Source organism: Orycteropus afer, unplaced genomic scaffold, assembly GCF_000298275.1.
Source record: "Orycteropus afer afer isolate SDZICR_OR568_19922 unplaced genomic scaffold, OryAfe1.0 scaffold00214, whole genome shotgun sequence".
Lineage (NCBI taxonomy): Eukaryota > Metazoa > Chordata > Mammalia > Tubulidentata > Orycteropodidae > Orycteropus > Orycteropus afer.
Window position 1 is genome coordinate 4307284 of NW_006921801.1, and position 20723 is coordinate 4328006.

At 44.4% G+C, this 20723-nt stretch overlaps 2 protein-coding genes across 2 annotated transcripts in view; one reads left to right on the forward strand and one right to left on the reverse strand.

Annotated features, from left to right (window-relative positions):
• The first annotated feature begins 225 nt into the window (after nt 1-225).
• Nucleotides 226-4722, forward strand: FBXO34 (F-box protein 34). The gene is made up of 2 exons (XM_007948365.1): nt 226-269; nt 2598-4722. Exons 1-2 carry the CDS (start codon nt 226-228, stop codon nt 4720-4722), a joined length of 2169 nt encoding a protein of 722 aa, XP_007946556.1.
• A 10939-nt stretch (nt 4723-15661) lies between these two features.
• The window catches only part of ATG14 (autophagy related 14), a 60939-nt gene continuing 55877 nt past the window's right edge, over nt 15662-20723 (reverse strand). Inside the window, exon 10 of the mRNA XM_007948358.2 lies at nt 15662-15968. Coding sequence (XP_007946549.1) covers nt 15662-15968 — 307 coding nt within the window. The remainder of the gene's footprint in view (nt 15969-20723) is intronic.

Here is a 20723-nt window from a genome sequence, read left to right on the forward strand (position 1 = left end):
GGCCCCAGATTTGCGTCTCTTAGACTGTTGTCTTACCAGCAAGAATAGGGAAAACTCCCTGTGTTTAGTATTAGTAGACCTGTGGCTGCAGGGGTTTATTATTACCTGTAAGTTTATTTTGTAGGAAACCAGGTATCCTTCGGAAACATGCATTCTCTCAGTGCAGGGGTTCTGTGTAGCACTGGGCTGTTTTGGCATGGAAACTGACAAGTATCCCAACCCCTCATGTTAAGTTTTAGCTCAGACCAAAGCGAAAATGACTTGCCAAGGTAAAATCACCCCATCTAGCTAATTAATAATATGGCAGAAAATAGAACATAGGTCTCTGTTCTTATATAATCTTTTTCTTCAGTTTCTGAAATTGCTCCATCTCTACTCCTGGCCAAAGAACTAGTTAACAAAATCATTTTTAGAATCAGTAAGGATTATGAGTTTTATTTTTGATTGAAGATATTTCCAGAAATTTTGACAGTTAAAAATTTGTACAATGGGAGGAAATGTTCTTTGTTGGTCACCAGGGATGGGATGGGAGGGGAGGGGAGGAGAGGGAAAATGGCTAGATGCTATTGATCTGGGTGAAGGGTAGGGCGATATACCAAAAGTTAGTGACCAACAAAATAAGGAAAAGGAAAACGGAGGTGCATGAGAGGTACGGCCAACAAAGAAACACTTTTACATACACAATACTGCATTACAGTAATAACAAACATTAATTTGGGGTAGATATATAGGTAGACAGGCTGAATGATTACAAAAGGGAATATATACCAGTGACCATATATAAGGTTGGCAGATGCTATTTCTACATACATATTTGTATGTGCTACTTTGAATGTCCATATAAATAGAACTAACAGGAGGCAAAGTTCTGATAACTTCTTAGACATAGTCAGCCACCCAGATGGAGTGAGTTGTTGGACCTGTGGGCTCAGAACCATGGCCATGGGGGACATCAAGCTCAATTGGTACAACATACTACACAAAAACATTATTCTACATCCTGCTTTGGTGAGTAGCAGCAACCGGTGTCTTACAGACACTTGCAAGTGGACATCTAGATGCAATGGTTGGTCTCTCATCCAGAGCAAAGAAGAATGAAGAAAACCAAAGATGAATGGAAAAAGTTAGTACAAGGGACTAGTGGACCACGTGAACCTCAGCCTATGTATATGACCATGAGACCTAGAACAACTAGATGGTGCTTGGCTACCACTGTCAACCACTCAGAAGCTGGGGTGGGGGGACGGGGAGGTCTTGTATAGAGTGGGAGAACAATGTGGAACAAAACTCAAAATCATAAAATAGACCAGGTTAACTGGTCTGATAGACCCTGGTGAGACCCCTGAGACTATGGCCCCTAGTTACCCTTCAGGCCTGGAATTGAACTCACTCCTGTGGCTTCCAGCCAAACAATAGACAGGCATATAGGGTGAACATTTACACCAGGTAGATACACTCCTTAGAACGAGCAATCATGGGAGAAAAGAAAGGCAGTGTTTGGACAGGGAGATAGCTCATGGGGTTAGGAATGCATAGGAAAAGGATACAGGGAAGAGATAATTATGGAGAGAAAGTGGGAAGAGAGCTGTTACATTGTGGGGAATTGCAGTCAATGTCATGAAACAAAATGTGTATGAATTTTTTCTGTAAACTTTCACCCAAATCACTGTTTTTTTAAAAAAGAATTTATACAAATAAATTATTTAGAAAATCAATACTAATAGATAAACTTGGTAACATAGTGCCTAAGGCATTTGACTGCTAACCAGAAGGCTGGCAGTTCAAATCCTCTAGCCACTCCTTGGAAGGAAGGTTGGGCAATCTACTTCCGTAGTGATACCACCTTGGAGACCCAAGGAGGGGTCGCTATGAGTCGGACAGCACATAACAACAACAACAACAAATAGATAAAATACACAAGTGAAAACTTATAAGTATCTGGATATTCAACAATATAAAAATAGTTTAGAAAACTCTGTATAAGGGTTTCGATGAACTCTTGTAAAAGGCTAGTCATAATAACCTACCAGAAAATAGTGATAATTTGCTAGTGTGGGATTGTGGGAGAGTTCCTTTTATACTTTCCTTTCTTCTGTGTTATGCCCTTTACTTCATTACGCTGATGTTTTCAGTAGAGTTCAATTTCTTTCAAGGACTAATTTTATGTATTACCTTACCTTATCACTGACGTGGAATTGAGGCGGTATCTCTACGGAAGTAGATTGTCCAGTCTTCCTTCGGAGGAGTGTCTAGTGGGTTTGAACTGCCAGCCTTCTGATTAGCAGTGAAATGCCTAGGCACTATGCCACCAGAGCTCCTAATTTAGATTGTATAACTGATGCCAGGGTCTGCATTTAAACTCCGTCTAAATCAGTTTATTTGCTGGCCTATGCATCATAGAATGTGGTTATTTTGCTTTTATTATTCTTGATCTGTGCATTAAAAACTAGCTAAAATGAGAAGAATTGGTGAAGATTTCGGGAACTGATAGAAAATGTTTCTATTACTTGCTTAGAGACATCTTGGCTTAAACGAAAAACAAACTCTTTTTGGAAAACAATCAGTTTCTTAATCAAATCTGTGTTTCTTTTCTCTAGGACCTCTGTTACGCACCTAAAGCCATACTGGAAACCGCAGAAGAAAGAGCAACCTCTGGAGACGCCGAAAACACCCATGAGCCACCAAAGAGTTGTAAATGGTGAAACGTGCAGAACGAGCTACATGAAACCAAGTGTCTTTCCTTCAGCCTCTCTTGGTAAAGCGTTATCTCGAAAGCCTTTTGGGATCCTTTCTCCAAATGTTCTGTGCAGTATGAGTGGGAAGAGTCCTGTAGAGAGCAGCTTGAGTATTAAAACCAAAAAGAATGTACCGCCTGCAACAATCCACCAGGGTGAAGAAGGGGAAGGACCCCTCGATATCTGGACTGTTGTGAAACCGGGAAATACCAAGGAGAAAATTGCATTCTTTGCAGCCCACCAGTGTAGCACTCGGATAGGATCCATGAAAATAAAAAGCTCCTGGGATATAGATGGGAGAGCTACTAAAAGAAGGAAAAAATCAGGGGATCTTAAAAAAGCCAAGATACAGTTAGAAAGGATGAGGGAAGTCAACAGCAGGTGCTACCAGCCTGAGCCTTTTGCATGTGGTATTGAACACTGTTCTGTGCATTATGTGAGTGACAGTGGGGATGGAGTCTATGCAGGGAGGCCTCTGTCGGTCATACAGATGGTTGCCTTCTTGGAGCAGAGAGCCAGTGCTCTCATAGCCAGCTGTGCGAAAAACTGCACAAACTCACCTGCTGTTATGAGGTTTTCTGGGCATTCCAGAGGTTTGCCCCCAACCTTCTCTGCTCCAGGAGCCTGTGAAGAACCCACGGAAAGGGGAAATCCTGAGGTAGGTGAACCATCAAGTGAGCCAGTCCGTGTCCTTGACATGGTGGCCAGGCTGGAGTCAGAATGCCTGAGGCGACAGAGCCAACGTGAGCCTGGCGGCCTCTCAAGGAATAACAGCTTCCGTCGCAATGTGGGCCGGGTGTTGCTTGCAAATGGCACTTCAGCTGAAGAAGGCAAAACGAAGAAAGGAACCTTGGAGGCACCTGACACTCAGGTAGATCCTGTGGGATCTGTATCTGAGGACTGTGGCCTCTCAGGAGTTGACCAGTGTTCTCCTGAGGGGGACCGGGCCTGGGATGGCTCTCCTCGGGGCTGTCCCTCGCCAGCAGGTGTGAGTTTCCAGGTGGACAGTGCAGAATTAGAGCCAGATCAGCAAACTACCTTGCAAAACAGCAATAGGTATGATGTAGAAATGACTGAAGAACATGTTGAGTCTCCCTTTCCTCCTCACACTTGTCCCCAAGCCACTGAATTGCCTACAGATACTGTTGATTGTGTGAGTAGAGAGCTCGTGCCACTTACTAGCCAAAATCCTGATCAAAGAAGAAAAGAATCTTTGTGCATTAGTATCACTGTGTCCAAGGTAGAGAAAGACCAACCTTCTAGTTTAAACCCCTCTGGTGACCCACTTCCAGGGATGTTGTTTTTTTTGCCACCTGGTCGGCATGAGTCGGACTGTTCACAGTTGAGTGAAAGCACGAGAGAATCTTCAGAGGCCAGCCAGCTTGAAGGTGCTGCTGAGGTTCACAGTGTGTCTGAGGAAAAAAGTGTTTCAGCTGAGCCATTTGTCCTGCCGGCCTCTTCTGTGGAAAGCACATTACCAGTGCTTGAGGTGTCTAGTTGGAAGAAGCAGGTGTCTCATGACTTTCTGGAGACCAGGTTTAAGATCCAGCAGCTTTTGGAGCCTCAGCAGTACATGGCCTTTCTGCCCCACCATATTATGGTGAAAATCTTCAGGTTGCTTCCCACCAAGAGTTTAGTGGCTCTTAAATGTACTTGCTGCTATTTTAAGTTCATCATTGAATACTACAACATCAGGCCAGCAGATTCTCGCTGGGTACGAGACCCACGGTATAGAGAGGATCCTTGCAAGCAGTGCAAGAAAAAATACGTCAAGGGGGACGTGTCCCTGTGCCGGTGGCACCCGAAGCCCTATTGCCAGGCGTTACCCTATGGGCCAGGATACTGGATGTGTTGCCACCGGTCTCAGAAGGGCTTTCCTGGCTGTAAGCTAGGGCTTCATGACAATCACTGGGTCCCTGCCTGTCACAGCTTTAATCGAGCAATTCATAAGAAAGCAAAAGGGGCTGAAACTGAAGAAGAATATTAAAGTCTATGCAAGAGGCAGCAAAAGGACTGTGTTTTTAAACTGCAAACATACTGCCCAGGTACACCATTCAAGTGAGTGTTGCCTCGGAGCTGTAGGAGAATCTGTACTCACTCCACCAAGATTGCCATTGCTCAGGCATTTTTAAAACAAATTTACAGCTGTACAAGAAAATCAGTCCTGTTCTATAGTGGCGCCTCACTGGGTGGTATCCCTCAGTTTGATTCACTTAGCTGTGAATAACTATGCCTGTTTTCCTAAATCAAATCTATCCTCTAAGGACAAAGACTTGCCATCATTGCAGATATTCAGAAGAGTACACTGTATATCCTGCAGGCACTCCCCAGAAAGGCATTCCAGAAAGGTTTCATGCACTGGCACTGTATATGAAATACGCAAATTGTGTCCTATGGGAAGAATACCAGCACTCTTGGATGAAAAGTATGCTTAAAAAAGGGAAAGCTGGGTACCTTACCTTAGACCTTGTATGCTTGATCTGTGAGATGGATGTTTGTGGTGGGAAATGGATTTCATGCCCTGTGGTGTTTACAGTGTATATAATTGTTGTGTTTTCATAGGGCTATGAAACTGCACATTAAACTCGAGCGCCTTTACCTATAGATGAGTGCTTTTGGCCCCTCTGTAAATAACACTTAAAATTCAGTTGTATATACTGGACAGCTGACTGAACAGCATAATCACCACAATGCAGCTAGGATAGCGTTGCGGCTATAATCGTGTTTTTTTTTTTTTTTAATTGTCCTATCTCAGAAGTTGTACATCCTGTATAAAATATGAATGTTTCCCAAATAAACTATGAATGTTTCCTTCATAATATATGAATGTTTCTGAGAAGAAACTCTAAATAGTTAAGAAGTGAACCTATTCAAAGGATACCAAATAATGGTGTAACTGGACAACCTTAAAATTAGTATAGAGGACAATCCTTTGTTAAAGTTTAGTGATCCACCAAGAATGAGAGAGTATTTATATAGTCCAATTAAAACAGTCTTGGCTGTCCTTTCTGCCTGGTTCTTTTTTTTTTTTTTTTTTTAAACTTCAATAAAACATGCATCTTAAGTGGGACCTGAGTTTTGCAAAGATTTTTCCTCTCCTTTTTTTGTAGGATCTTTTGATCATCTAAGAGCATTTTTTTGTTTGCGTTGTTCGTGAAAGAGGGGAGATAAATTTTTTTTGGCCTGCCACCAAGAGGAGATCATCTTTATTTAACACTATATGCTTGAATTTTTGTGACCCTTTAACACTTCCTTGGTGTTTGTTGTCTGCCCAGCATCCGCTGTTTCCTGTTGTGTGAGGTATAACTTAGGATGCTTTTACAGCTCGCCTCAGAAGTCACCGAGGATCTCCGCAGGCCTCTGTGGTCATGGATCGTTTGTCAGTTAGGAGGAGGCACTGGGCCCCAGAAACTGCTAGGGAGGAGCTAAAAGCTAGCTAGCTTAAAATCAAGTTCCTACCAAAAAACCTTGTGATAGGTGCAAGCCCCAGGCTATAGGTAAATGTTTTAGGGGGAGGGCTGTAACAGACAACAAAGACAAACGTAAAGGTTGAGCAGCCTTAGGTATACCTAAGGTCTGCCATGCAGATTAGGACAGAAGCCAGGTCAAGCCAGGCTCACCTGCAGCTGAAGTGGGTGGGCATGGAGTGGCTTCCAAACCAGAACCTGCCTCCATCTCCTCTGCCCTTATCCTCAGGCAGCAACTGCTCCCTTGCTCAAAAAGGACTACTAAAGCGGGAAATAGTGTCTCTTGATACTGAATGAATCTGACCCTATCCCATTTGTACTTTTTGTACTGAGTTGGAGCCTACAGCATCATTGGATTTGTCCGTGAGGAGCTAGGAGAGGATGAGATCAGCTTGCTTTTCCTCTGAGATGCCAGTCAGTATCTTTCCTCCTAACTCACCCCAGCTGAGGTGTATTGGAAAAAGCTTTTAAACCCTGGCATCCCCTGGGCTCAGGTTCCCAATCCTGCTCCCCTTTGGTTTTCTCTAAAGTAGTCTCAGTGGTACCTTCCTAATAGGTTTGTTTTGATTCATAATTTATGAAGATGAAATGAGATAATGCACATAAAGTACTTAGAGTACAGCCTGGCGTTTCAAAACTGCCAATAAATGTTAGCTAGCATTGTACTAGCTCTGGGTTCCACATTTGCCCTGGGTGGAAATAGGGCAAGTAGATCTTAGTTGGTTTTCCTGAGTCAGCCATTCCTGATCTGGTTTCCACATAGGGCACACAGGTTTTCACATAGGGTGACTGCATGAGGGACTGAAGTGACCAAGAGTAGAGGGCACAGTAAGAATGCCCCAACCCACTTTGGCAAGCACTGATGACATGTTCTGAGCTTTGTGGCAGAAACCTCGCTGTCTATGTGAACCACAGAGGAGGATTTTAGCTGGAGAGAACAGGTGGCATCCCTTCCTGGTCATTTCTGGCTAAGTCTGGCTTTCCTCTTAGGAGAAAGATACTGTGCTTCGGGGCCCCCTGGTGCCAAGCTGGTGTAATCAACCCACTTAGTTTTCTACATCGCAGCTACCTGCCTTCCTGTACTGCTTTAAGATCATAGACTAAAAGAAAACAACAAAATGGGCACCAGGACCTTAGGATCCTCACTCAACATAAAGAACAAACCTGGCCCGTTAAAGCCTTTGCGGATCTGCTAGCCTAGTTTCTGTCGCCCCCCCCTTCAAAGCCTATACCTGTAAAGGAAACCAGAGTCAAAGAGCTGCTCCACATCTCTGGAGCAGTGTGTTCTCAGCCCAGTGGATGAGACCAGAGATCCAAGGAAATAGTAACTAGAAATAGAAAAAGTACAAAGGTAAGATGAATCTTTTGCTTGTTCAGCCCTTGTCAAAATGACTAGCCTTAGAATGGCCACGTCAGAGGACCTCCACAGGTGACAATACACACCTTGTGTAGGCATGTTGATTGCTACCTTCCTTGCAAAATGCAACCCTGTCCCCGGTCCCCCTTGTCTGGCTAAGTGCCCTTCAGCATGCCGTGCCTCTGTTTCTCACTGGCTGTGGCTCCACTCCCTGTGCTGTGTGGGGAGAGGGCGGCTCATTCATGTCATCCCCTCAGTGTCACTGCCTGTGCTCCAGAAAGGTTTTGCTTTACCTTCCAGTGACCATTTCAGTGTGCGGGGGGGTGGGCAGATTCTGACTGCTGTGGGCCATGCTTTAATTTTCATTCAGCAGGAGACACTCAAAGGCAGGGTAAAGGACTCTGTGTCACCTGGTCCCATGGGCACGTTCTTCCTTAGAGGAACTCCCCTGGCAGGCCTAGGAGGGTTTTACTGAGGAATGTTACTATGTATTTGGTATAATGTAGGCTTTATTATAGCCAGTAGCTCCTCTGGCGGCCACTCTGGTTTGGATATACTGCAGGACGGGGCTGGTATTTCACCAAGCCCTAGGAGTTCCCTGGCTGGGCTCTGCCCAAGTCAACCCCTGTAGCTTGGACTCGTCAGGGCCTCCCTCCCTCATCTTATAGACACACCCATAAGCTGCAACAATAATTGTTGTTGTTAGTTGTTGTTATGTGCCGTCGAGTCGGCCCCGACTCATAGCGACCCCTCCTTGGGTTTTCGAGGCAGTATCACTACGGAAGTAGGATTGCCCAACCTTCCTTCCGAGGAGTGGCTGGTGGGTTTGAACCGCCAGCCGTCTGGTTAGCAGGCAAGTGACTTAGCCACTATGCTACCAGAGCTCCTGCAACAATAATAGGTGACACCTATCTAGCTCTGACTGTAATCGGGTACCATGCCAAGTTTAAACACATTCTGTATCGAACACAGTGCCTACCATTCAGAATTTGATGGTTTCCTTATATGTCTTTCCTTTCCTTTCCTTTCAAATAAGCTAATGTTAAATTTCTGCAAATTGGTTGACAGTATCTGTGTGGGAAACATGTGCTCCCTTTTATTGCATGCATGCTGTTCCTAAGTTTGTGCCCATAGTTGGTGTTTGCACAATCTCATGGGAACAGCAAACAGTGTGGTGCACCCTAGGGTGACTTCCAGTGTGTTTATACCTACCTGTTTTAAGCAAACACAGGCAGCACCATCATTCGACGTGCTTTGTTTGATGTTAGCAGCATTTTTAGGGGACCAGAAGCCACTAGAGTTGGTAGCTTGGGAGGAGAGAAAACTGGAACGACGGCAGAGCTGGCGGTCTCTTACATAGCAACAGCCCTTGTGAGAGGTGACGTCCTCTGTCTGAAAGGCACAAGGAAACTTACTTTTTCCCCCAGAAGAGGTCACCATCCACTCTTACTTAGCAGAAACTGGGCCTTAGGCAAAATTAGTTTTGAAACTCTTTATCTCAGATTCTTTTTATAAATAAAGTGGCTCTTAAAGTCAAAAATTAGAAGGCTTTACTGAATGTTTTCAAGTGTTGAAACAGCAGGGATTAGTTTCTGAATTCAGCATACAGAGGTAAAAGGCATATGACTAAAATTACTCTTGGAAATTCTGTGTCCATCACTCTAAGAAAACCAAACCAAACTCACTGTCATGGAGTCGGATCCGACTCATAGCGACCCCTCTTTGGGTTTCTGAGGCTGTATCACTACAGGAGTAGATTACCCAACCTTCCTTCCAAGGAGTGGCTGGTGGGCTTGAACCGCCAGCCTTCTGGTTAGTGGTCAGGTGCCTTAAAACACTATAAAGGATGATGTATAATATGCACAGTGATGGCAGCATGGGAGAAGTCTTGTAAGATGCTCATGATAAGTGATGCACTGTGATGACTTGGAGAATAGCAGATTCCATCTTAGTTGTTTGGAGCAGAATCACCTGTGCTACTTATTTTCCTCCTTTCTGTCCCAAACGTCATATTTAATTGTATTTGTCCCTTATCCAGTGTGAGGTTGAGTGTCTGTTTGTGTAATTCATTGTTTGCAGATTTGCCAGTCTGGTGCAAAGGTCAGGATGGAACCAGGCCTGGCTCACCAGCTTTCCTGTCTTGCGACTGAGCTGCTGGCCTTCACTCTGCCCTTCCACACCAATCCTCCGTGCAGGGCAACTGAGCATAACTCTGCTGCAGGGTGTGTGGCCTGCCATGAACAAGTCTCCTTCCACCCAGCTCTGATGACCAGTCTTTCAAAGCAGAGGTGGTGACTGAGCCACCCTAGCTTCCAGACTGTGGGACCTCTTACATAACGTTTTTCTCTTCCAAGGCCAGTAGTTTTGGCTTCAGGCCGCTCAACTTTCTTCCAGTCTCTGCTCTGCATTGCATAGGGTCTCAACAAGAAACAGTTGGCACACCCAAAATGAGAGCATTCATGAAGGGTTTATGAAAAGGGAGTAGATACAGGTGGAGCCCCTCAGAGAGGAACCTCCTACAGCCAATTCTGCCCTTTTCTTCCCACTCTGGCTTTGTACCTCACCCAAGGTTGTCCTCCTGCCCTCTGCACACAGCCAGCCCTTGGCAACCTCTTAGGCTAGGGTCTTCTTTCTGGAGGACAGAGCTGGGCAAAGGGTCCTGGAAGCCCAGGGATCGAGGAACCCAGAGGTTTTCCAGACTTCTTGCCCAGGGAAGGGCACAGCAGGAGGGCTAAGGGCTGGGGCCTCCAGAGTTCTGGAGCCAGTGCAGGGGCTCCAGCTTGCTGGGTCTACGGGCTGTAGTGGGCAGGCTAGGGATTCTTCATCTGGGCAGTACATTCGAATCGTCTGTGAAAGCTCCCAATGCTGCAGCCCCACCCTAGACATACTCAGTCACCCGGGCATCATCATCAGTGTTCTGTGAAGCTCCCCAGGTGATTCCAAAGTGCAGGGAAAGTGGAGAACCATCGAAGTGTGCAGTAAAACAAGGGCTAGAGGCCACCAGGACCAGCAGGAGGGAGTAGTGCTCAGTCAGCAATAACCTTCACTGGAGGAACACAAACATGGCAGGGAAAGAGCTAGGAAACTTACACTTTGTCAAAAGCCCCAGAGCCTGTTGATGCAGCCATCCCAGCTCAGTCTCCCTGGCAATGAACAGGTTGGAAAAGGGGAGGGACCTGGAAGGTCAAATACGATACACCCAGATTTCCAAAAATCCTTGAGCTGAACTAGATCGAGTCTCACTGTTTAAGGTCAACTGCATGGCTTACATTCTCTGTTGGAGAGCATTACTCTAGGTCAGTGCTTCTTAAATAGTAATGCATTTATGAATCATCAAATGGCAGTCTTGTTGAAATGAGAATTCTGATTGAGTGGGTTTGATGAGGCCCAAGATCCTACATTTTTAACAAGCTCCCAGGTGATGCCAGATGTTGCAGCATCATGACCGCAAAGGCTCTAGTGAAATTCAGGACCTAAAGGTTCTTTGGTATGGTGGTGTCAGATAACATCTGTAAAAGCACTCAAGGTTAGCAGTGTTTCCTCAAAGGCCTTCAAGGGAGTAGCAGCACTAAAAGCCCCCCCCCCCCCAAGTACCTGTTGCCCCGACCCAGAAAATCGGTGTTTCCTCCAGTGGATACTAGACATAGTGCTCCCTGCTTTGAAGCCAAGTATTACATTGGTGATCATGTAAGACATGGGAGGTGCACCTCTTCCACCTACTCCTTTCAGATCACTTAGCACTTTCTTACCCAGATTGAGAGCCACGTTCTTGCTTACAGTCTAGAATCCTCTTCCTGATGTTTCTGAATTTAGGGAAATCAGCTGTTGGTGGGAGGGTAGGAAAGCTTTTTTCAAAATGCACTTGCCTTTTAAAGTCATACAGTAAGAGGAAAAAGCCACACCCAACAAGGGCAATGACTTAAGTCAGACATGGATCTAGAGAAGGATAAATACATCACCTACAGGACCCTTAATGTCTGTGAAGTTCTTCCACTCAGTTGGCTATAGTACATTTCCCAACACTTAACCTAGTGGTGCCAAATACCGCCTGCCATTTTGTCATTTCTTAAAGGGAGCCAAATTCCCCAGATTTTCCCCCCACATATCCTCGGAAGGAAGGTTGGGCAATCCTACTTCCGTAGTGATACTGCCTCGGAAACCCAAGGAGGGGTCGCTATGAGTCGGGGGCGACTTGACGGCAAATAACAACAACAACAACAATCCTCCCTCAGTCCTTCATAGGAAAAGGCACTGATGTGTCTCTTACTACTTTACCATCCTTTCTTCCAGAAAAGATCATCCCATTAGTGGTTTCAGGGTTTTTTGTTACTCCATTTCCTCTGTGTAGCTTTACACAGATGGTAGAATGCTTTTTCCAGGGTATTTTCTCACCAAAATCCTTGGAATGGAATGGGGTTACTGGTTGTGGGTTTTCCTCACTGAGAGTTTCACAGCTGAGGCGTGGATGGCTTCCTCAAGAGTTTCAAATTTCCTGGGTCATTTTGTTGAAGCAACTTTCAAATGATCACCCCCACCTCCACCCACTAATCTAGTAAGTCATCCTTAGTGCTTAGCATCTGCTTCAGCCTGATTTCTGATCAGCCATGACGTAACTCTGGCTGTGTTTGTTTGCACTAGATAGGGGCATGTTTTTAACTTTTACCTTGAGAAATGAAAGAACAGTACCACCACAGCACTGGGGACTTAGGCACAAATCCTATTTGGGAACTCTTCCATTTCCTTGCCTGTTTCCTCCTGTTGCTAACTAGCTGTCCACTCCTGGTAAAGGGGTAGGACAGACAGGGCACTGGCTCTTCAGTATTTGTCTGAGTTGCCAGATAGTTCCTCCACAGCCATGTTGGCATACCCCTCCACCTGCAGGTGGTCCCTTTCCATCATCATATAACTCTGAAGGTACAGACTTTCCATCTGGGAGACTAGAAAAAAAATAAAAGGATTTCTACAAAATTACAGTTGTCTCAGCTTGGCAGGCCTCCTCTACTGCCCCTTCTTTCTCTCTCGTCCCAAAGAAGAGCTGCGCAGGCTGCACACGGACACCCCAGAGGCCCACTCCCTTCACGGTGCCATTGCCTGCGGATGGCTAAGACAAGGCTAAACAACTGCCAAGGCCACCAAGCCACTGTAGGCTGTACACATCATACGAAGGCTGTCAAGAAAACACTTTAAAGTACGTAACTGGTAAGCAACCAGCTTCTGGCTTGGTAATGATGGATGCTTACTATAGTTTTAAAAAACATTAGTAGGCATTTTTTCTTAGCTAGCAGAAGAATTCCAGAAAAATTATTTAAAAAGATGTATAAAACATTGCAGGGTTAGATCTCATTTTCTGCTACCCTCAGTGTAGGAGGAGAAATGAATTCTCAGAACTTGAAAAATGACATGTCAGCAAAATACATTAAAAGATTTATTGCAGTAATACAATAAAAATTTAGAAAACATTTGTATGACTTAAACTTGTTTGGAAGTTGCAGAGCAATGGGAAATTCCTGCAATGTGACTGCGAGGAGACCCTCAGACACGGGGATTCTTTTACAGCATGCCACTGAGTGTTTCTTCCATACAGCTATATGTGAATCCTCCAATGCATTCTGTCTGCTACACTCAGTGCTGACATACTGTTTTTCCCTTTAACTTACAGATGTGCAAAACTTCTTAGTTATGTTCCATTACAAAAAAGTCTTGAACAGATCATTTTAAGCAGCCTATTTGGTGCCTGCAGATTTATTTATTAGTATTAACCTTGTTTCAATAAATCATTTTAAAATGGAAAACATGACCAAGTTCTATGGCTTTTTGTTTCTTTAAAAATATATATATATATATACCAGCTTCAGTTTTTTTGAAAGCTGTTTACATATGGTTCTGACACCTACATGAAAGATATTAATGAGCAGCAAAAAGAGTAGAAAAAACAGTGGTTGAAATGTATATTTTAGAATATTTACAGGGTGGATCCAGTGCAAAATAATGAAAACCAAAACATCTCAGCAGTGTAAGCCAGTATGTCGGTGTTTAAAACCACCAAAGGGTTTGATCACTTAACCCTAAGTAAAGTGCCTCTAGTTGAGATTAATAATAACAAAATATACTCTATCAACCCCTATATTGGCCACATCCTTGTACATTTTGCTGGATTACTTTTAGATATGTCTGTGATTGGATTCTATCGTTTAGCTCCATCTCACATCCATAGTTCCACAGGAGGCTTACTTGAGAAAACCATGCCTGCTACAGATCTCCCAGCTGAAGTCATCGCTATCCGCAAGCCCAAATCCCAATCTTCTAACTCTTGAGATGAAGCTATTCAATTCTTCTGAGGGTCTGAAGTAGCTAGACAACTCTTTTTATCTCATGGGATTTCAAGTTCATCTGGTGTAAGTTTACCATACCCACTCTATGAACTATGGAACTGAATGGTAAAATATGCAAGCCCAGCAGTCCTGAAACTGAGCACTTTAAACAGACACAGTGGCTATGTAAGAACCACAAGGTTTGGAAGAGCCTGTTCCCTAAGTGGAAAATTTCAAAGAATCGGAATTTGGTACTCCTGGATAGGAATAAACCTCTCCCTGCAAAACTCTACCGAACACCAATTACACCAATAGCAAAAACTATATAGCACCTCAGATTTGGAGGCAAAGTTTCAACTATAATAATTACAATGAGAAAAAAAACCTAGGACAGAGTAAACCTCTAACTGATTTGTCTGAGGTACTATCATGCTAATTATGCTAACAAGATACGGTAATAATGCCTGCTAGGAATTTTTCATAGTCGTTACATAGGTGGTTTTTTTTTTTAGTTATTAAAAAAAAAAACTACATTATTTGTACATAATGCCTTCTCATGACAGTTTTCTTGTAAGATTGTCACTAAGAGAATGACAAGACACATTAGCTGAAAGTCATCTCTTGGTGGTGGAAAATTCTTTGTATCTGAGCTTTCCCCAAGATACAGAGTACGATCAGACAGAGCAGGTCAGCTATGAGGACCTGCTCTGCATTTCGGAGCAAAGGTAGTGTCTTCCAAGCAACAAAGACCTCCACAAAACAAACAAATGGGATGGTTTCCCTGGAAACACCTGCCACCTACTAAATTCCTTAAAAGAGAGTAGACACCAGAAGAATGATCAAGAGCCACTTAATTTAAGTAGCTTGTACCCTGTGCCCAGGCAGGCATTTAGCTCACACAATGGAATGACCTTAATGACTTTCACTCGTAGAAAACAAATTCAGTTTCAAAATGCACCTAATGTGGATGGTAGCAATTTAAACATCTAGCTAAGAATGAGCTTAATTCCTCTCAGAATACAAGAAAAGAGTTTGAAGATTTCTAGGACATCACTGCAGCTAGGACTTCTTCAGTTCATGGGCACAGGTCCTTAAAAAAGACCTTAGTTTCTTTGGTGTGTGGGCAGAAAGAAAAACAGGAATGTCTGATGAGCTACAACAGAGCAGCACAAATGAAATTATCTTTAAACTACTCCTCCCCCCAAAAAAGCACCACTCCCAAACAAAACCAAACCCTTGACCTGAAAACCCAAGATGCCCAAATTACAAAGAAATCAAATATTTCAAATGGCCTCTGTACAAAAAATGATGCCATTAAACAAACTCTCATTAAATAGTTTTTATCTTTCAAGTCCTCATCAAGAATCACTTCCTTATGATTCAACTTTTAAAACAAAGTGTTGGGAACAGCCTCTGCATCACAAAGGCCAACACATGAAGCCACCTTGGTGGTTTCTGTAGGTCCTGTGGTCTGTGATCAGATCAGAGGGAGCCCAAATGAACTGCTGCTTCACAGAATCAAGAACTGGCCACATGTGCAGGTCCTTCTTCCAAACACTTGTTGGGGTAGAAGGACTTTTGACTCCTGTCTTCTTATCATAAACACAGACCCATTTTATAGCATATTGGTCACACCTGGCAGACAGAAATGCTTGTCTTCCTGCTAAAAAAACAGTTTAATCATTCTTTTCCCAGGCACACTGTTAACTAAACACAGAAAGGTTTACTAGAGTGTATGTAGTGGGAGAAGAACTTTCTTGCTGCAGGTTTGGCATCTATTGCCCATGCTCATTAGCGGTGTCCAGTGTAAGCTTTAAACCAGGAGGTCACCGAGGCTGCTGCTGAAGAGATCATCCCGCCCGCACTACTGCTCGCAATCGGCGGGGACGCCTGGGTGCTCTGGCTCTGGGAGACTTCCACAGGCTGGGAAGGGATGTCACAAAACCGGGGGCTCGGCAGGTTCTCCCAGTCCGTGCCCAGGTCGGTCTCTTCATCACTTATGTGCTCGTCTCCACTCTCATCTGATTCTCCAGCAACTCCAGGATCCACAAATTCCATGGACTCCTCAAGGTCAGCTCGTACTTCAAAGGGCCCTGACCTGTGTGCAGAGAGTGACAACAAATATGGAGTCAGCAGACCTCTCTACTCAATAGACGCAGGAGACCCAGGGCCTGTTACCACACAGCATCTCACAAGTCTGTACCATGCTCCCTGTTGGTCTGTGATTGCGATTTTCTTCACCTAATGTAATGAATTAAACACACTTTCCCTCAGTTCTACCCCCTTTATTTGTGAAGACCCTAGGCAGAGGTAAAAAAGCGTACACTGAGACTGTCTAATGCTGATCCAAAATACAATTTCTAAAACGGTATTAAACAACTGCTGTATCTATACTAAAGATGTCAATTTGAGGACTAAAGTACACCTGACCCAAACCATATTTTCCATAGCCTCATATGCATGCGAAAGCTAGGCAATGAATAAGGAAGACTGGAGGAGGATTAATGTCTCTGAATTATGGTCTGGTGAAGAATACTGAAGACACCACAGACTGCCAGAAGAATGAACAAATCTCTCTTGGAAGAAGTACAGCCAGAATTCTCCTTAGAAGCAAGATGGCAAGATACCACCTCACATACTGTGGCTATAAGGAGGACCGATTTCTGAAGGAGGACATCATGTTTGGGAAGGTAGCAGAAGCGAGGACATTCAATGAGGCGGACCGACACAGTGGGCTCAAACACGGCAGCGAGCGTGAAGACAGCGCACGGTCAACCCGGACCCAGGGTCACTGAGCTGGACCTGACTTGATAGCACCTAAGACCAGCAGTATCTATAGAGTACATAGCGTTCCAGTGAGACAATCAGAAGAAACAGTCACTTGACGTATACTCTGGTATATTAATTAGCGTAACAAGTAATAAATACAAAGAAACACAGACAGATACACCCTGCCTTATCGAATCCCTAGGTGGTATAAACAGATAAGGTGATTGGCTGCTAACTGAAAGGCTGGAAGTTTAAGTCCCCTCCAAAGAAAAAGGGCCATCGAAGACCCTACAGAGCACAATGCTACTGTGACACGTGAGGCCGCCATCAGTCACGATGAACTCGATGGTGGTGATGGACCACTGCCTAACGGAAGCCCAAAATTATCAAACACTTAAAACCTGAAAGGGAACATGATATGTTTGTATGCATGCCTGCTTACATACTGGGAACGCTGTTAACAGGAGGCTCCCACACACATTTTAAAACATCACCAGAATTTTCTAGAGATACATTTATTGCATGAAATGAGAAATAAACTTTTTAGGATACATTCATCTGGTAGAGTACTGCATTTCAGTACTCTCTTCACTGTGGAGAAAAAAATTTTTATTTCCCAAAGGGTACAAATAATGTCCTGAATGCCAAATCCAATAAGCCCTTCTCAGGCCTCATGCTGTGTGACTGCTCCACGCCTGTGGAAGCCTGTCAGCACAGCACACACAGGCCTTTCTGCTGCTTTTTCCCTTGCCCCTTGCACATGCCCACCAGCTCCTGCCTTGGGGAGCCAGGCTGCATTTCAGTGGGCAGTCACCCCATCCCCTGCCCTCCAGATTCATCTGTGGAGCTAGCTACAGGTTAGGGCCAACTCTTGCCAGGAGCCCCTGGTGTTCCTGCTGTTAGCCCAAGGCAAGTACCCAAGGCTTTGGTTCTTATAATGGTTTCACGTATGATTATTTTGGGGAAAATGGCAGGTTAACAACAACAACAAAAAAAACCAGAAATTGGAAATATCCCAGAATCACACCAGTTGATGTTTCAAAATTCTTCAATCTTTAGAATGAAAAAAGCCCAGTGGAGGCCTCTGAAGTCTCTCCTTAGATCTCAGCTCTGACTCAGTGTTTCCAGGGTTAAGCAGACCTCATTCTTCCAAGACAGCCTTGCTTCCCAATTGGAAATATGGCAACAATAATAGCTAATGCTGTACATGTACTAATTAAACCAGAAGACACACCACAGGGCTTCCCCCTCGGTCTTGAGTGATTTATATTTCAAAGTACCTCAGACCAGGCAAGCCCCAGTTTAGTGGACCTCCACCCTGCCCAGAAGTCTTTTTTTTTTTTTGCAAAGGGTGAAATGGAATAGGGCTGCTCCCTGCAATCTTCCCACATCCCCACACCCCGGTACCAAAAAACTTTCTCCTTCAAACAAACCAATAACCACTATGAGCAGTATGGTAGCTCTGAGACATTGCTTAAGGTTCTCTTTATAGTTTCTTTTCTCTTTCTTAGCAAACGTGGAGGAGCTCTGGTAGCACAGTGGCTAAGGCACTTGACTGCTAACCAGAAGGCTAGCAGTTCAAACCCACCAGCCACTCCTCGGAAGGAAGATGGGGCAATCTACTTCCGTGGCGATACTGCCGGAAACCCAAGAAGGGCTTGCTATGAGTCAGGTCCGACTCAACGGCACATAACAACAACAACAACAACCATGGCTACTCTTTTCACAGTCGTCTTCTAGTTCCACTCCCAAACGTCCTCTTGCCTGTCAGACCTTTCATATGAGGGTTATCAACCCCTCAGAATCATCTCCTCTCCAAGATATGAGTCAGTCACCAGTCTGAAAACACGTCAGCCTGGACTCCCCTCCTCTTTCACAACTCCTTGTCCCTAGGACAGTACCACACACGTCTCCTCTCTCTTCTCAATGTGTCACCCCAGTGCAGGCCCTCACTATACTGCCATCACCTCTAAATCAGCGTCCCTACCTCCAGCTGCTGGAGCTCTGGTAGCGTAGTGCCTAAGGTACTTGACTGCTAACCAGAAGGCTGGCAGTTCAAACCCACCAGCCACTCCTCGGAAGGAAGGTTGGGCAATCTACTTCCGTAGTGCCTCGGAAACCCAAGGAGGGGTTGCTATGAGTTGGGGGCGACTCCACGGCACATAACAACAACCACCACCTCCAGCTGGTTCTAATGAGTAACCTACATTCTGGGCATTTGCAGGAGCGCGCGAGGAGGCCCCCCTCAGAGACCCCTGGACATTTCCCCACCGATGCCACTCTCCTACCACTTCTAGGTTGGAGATACATTACCTGCCTAGGACACCCAGAGCTCCTGACATAGCTCACGGAACTAACCAGTGAAAGAATTACATCTTTTTCACTTAATGTCTCTGGGGAATAAAGATTAGAAAATCTTTTCTCTATTTTTAGTATACAATCCCTGAAGCCCGAGTACTCATTTTCCTATGATCCTGCACAGATTTCAGAAAAAATTCTATGTATGTATGGAGAGAGAGAGAGAGATTGTGTGAATATTAAAGCAATGAGGTCAAATATTAACAGGTGGATCTAGGTAAAGGGAACATGAGTCTTTGTAATACTTTCAAGTTTTGCAAATTTTCTTAAAGTTTGAACTGGTTTCAAAAGAAAATAACAATTCAACTAAGATAGGATCCTACAGTTCATTTGGTCTGAATAAAGTCCAATCAGACTTCTATTAATAACCTTCTCTAATCTTCAGTTCTGGTTGAGACAGGTGTGGGGAAGGGCACACATGAAACCCTACTTCTCTTAGCTACAGTTCCTCCCTCACACACCTGTGGATCTAGCGGCCCTAACACGCAGAATACAAATTCAATTTTAGAAGTAGGAAGTGATTGGAACCCTCTGCCCTGGGACCAATCTCCTTTCTGAATTCCTAGTCCTGTTTATTTTCTTTCAATACAGATTCTTAATCTCCAAGAGGAGCGTATTCCTACCAGGCCACGAAGTCCTGCCTTGCAGACCATAAGCAACGGTGTGCCCCACAGGTCGGGCCCTGGCACTGTGCGTATGCATGTGTGCTTCTACCGGGCACAGTAAACATGGAGTAGCAGGATCTAGGAGCTCTGGTAGCGTAGTACCTAAGGCATTTGACTGCTAACCAGAAGGCCGGTAGTTCAAACCCACCAGCCGCTCCTTGGGAGGAAAATGGGGCAATCTACTTCTGCAGAGATTCTACCTTGGAAACCCAAGGAGAGGTCACTATGAGTCAGATCTGACTCAGTGGCAGTGAGTTTGTTGTTTTTTGGTAGCAGGATCAAGGGAAACCACAGAAAACTCCAAACCCTCCAGACTGTCCTCCAAACAATTTATACTCATCAGAGAGGGCCCTGAACAGCCACAACACTGCATACCACCCATCCTTTGCATTTCTGTGAAACGGATGGCTGAAGAGTGGAAACCTCTTTGGAACAGCAATTCTTCACTCTTGATTGAAGCTGGACATTGTATTTTTTTCCATTTGAATCTGGTTACTGGCATTTTCTTTTGTGTGAAATGCCTGCTTGAATTTTTTGTCTCCTTTTCTATTAGATAGCCTGTCTTTCTTGATTTGAAAGATTTTCTTTAAATAGTCTATTATATAGGTTGTGAAACCTATCTGTTGCTTGTCTTCTAACTTTATGGTATCTCTTACCACAGAGACATTTAGAGTTTTTACACAATCAAATCTGTAACTCCATCCCTTTATGGTTTTTTTAGCTGGCTTGAGAATTCCCTCCACACCCTACAATTATAAAACACTGCCTTTTCTTCTAGTTTATAGTTTTTAAAATAAAGTCTTTTATACCATCTGGAATTTATTGTGTGTATGGAATGTAGTATGAAGCCAATGTTTTTCCCACATGAATATCCAGCTGGCGCAATACTGCTGAGCTGCTGGTATCATCTCACCCCCCTATCATGCATTATACTCTCACACCCCCCTATCATGCGTTATACTCTCACACCCCCCATCACGCATTATACTCTCACACCCCCCATCACGCGTTATACTCTCACACCCCCCTATCATGCGTTATACTCTCACACCCCCCTATCA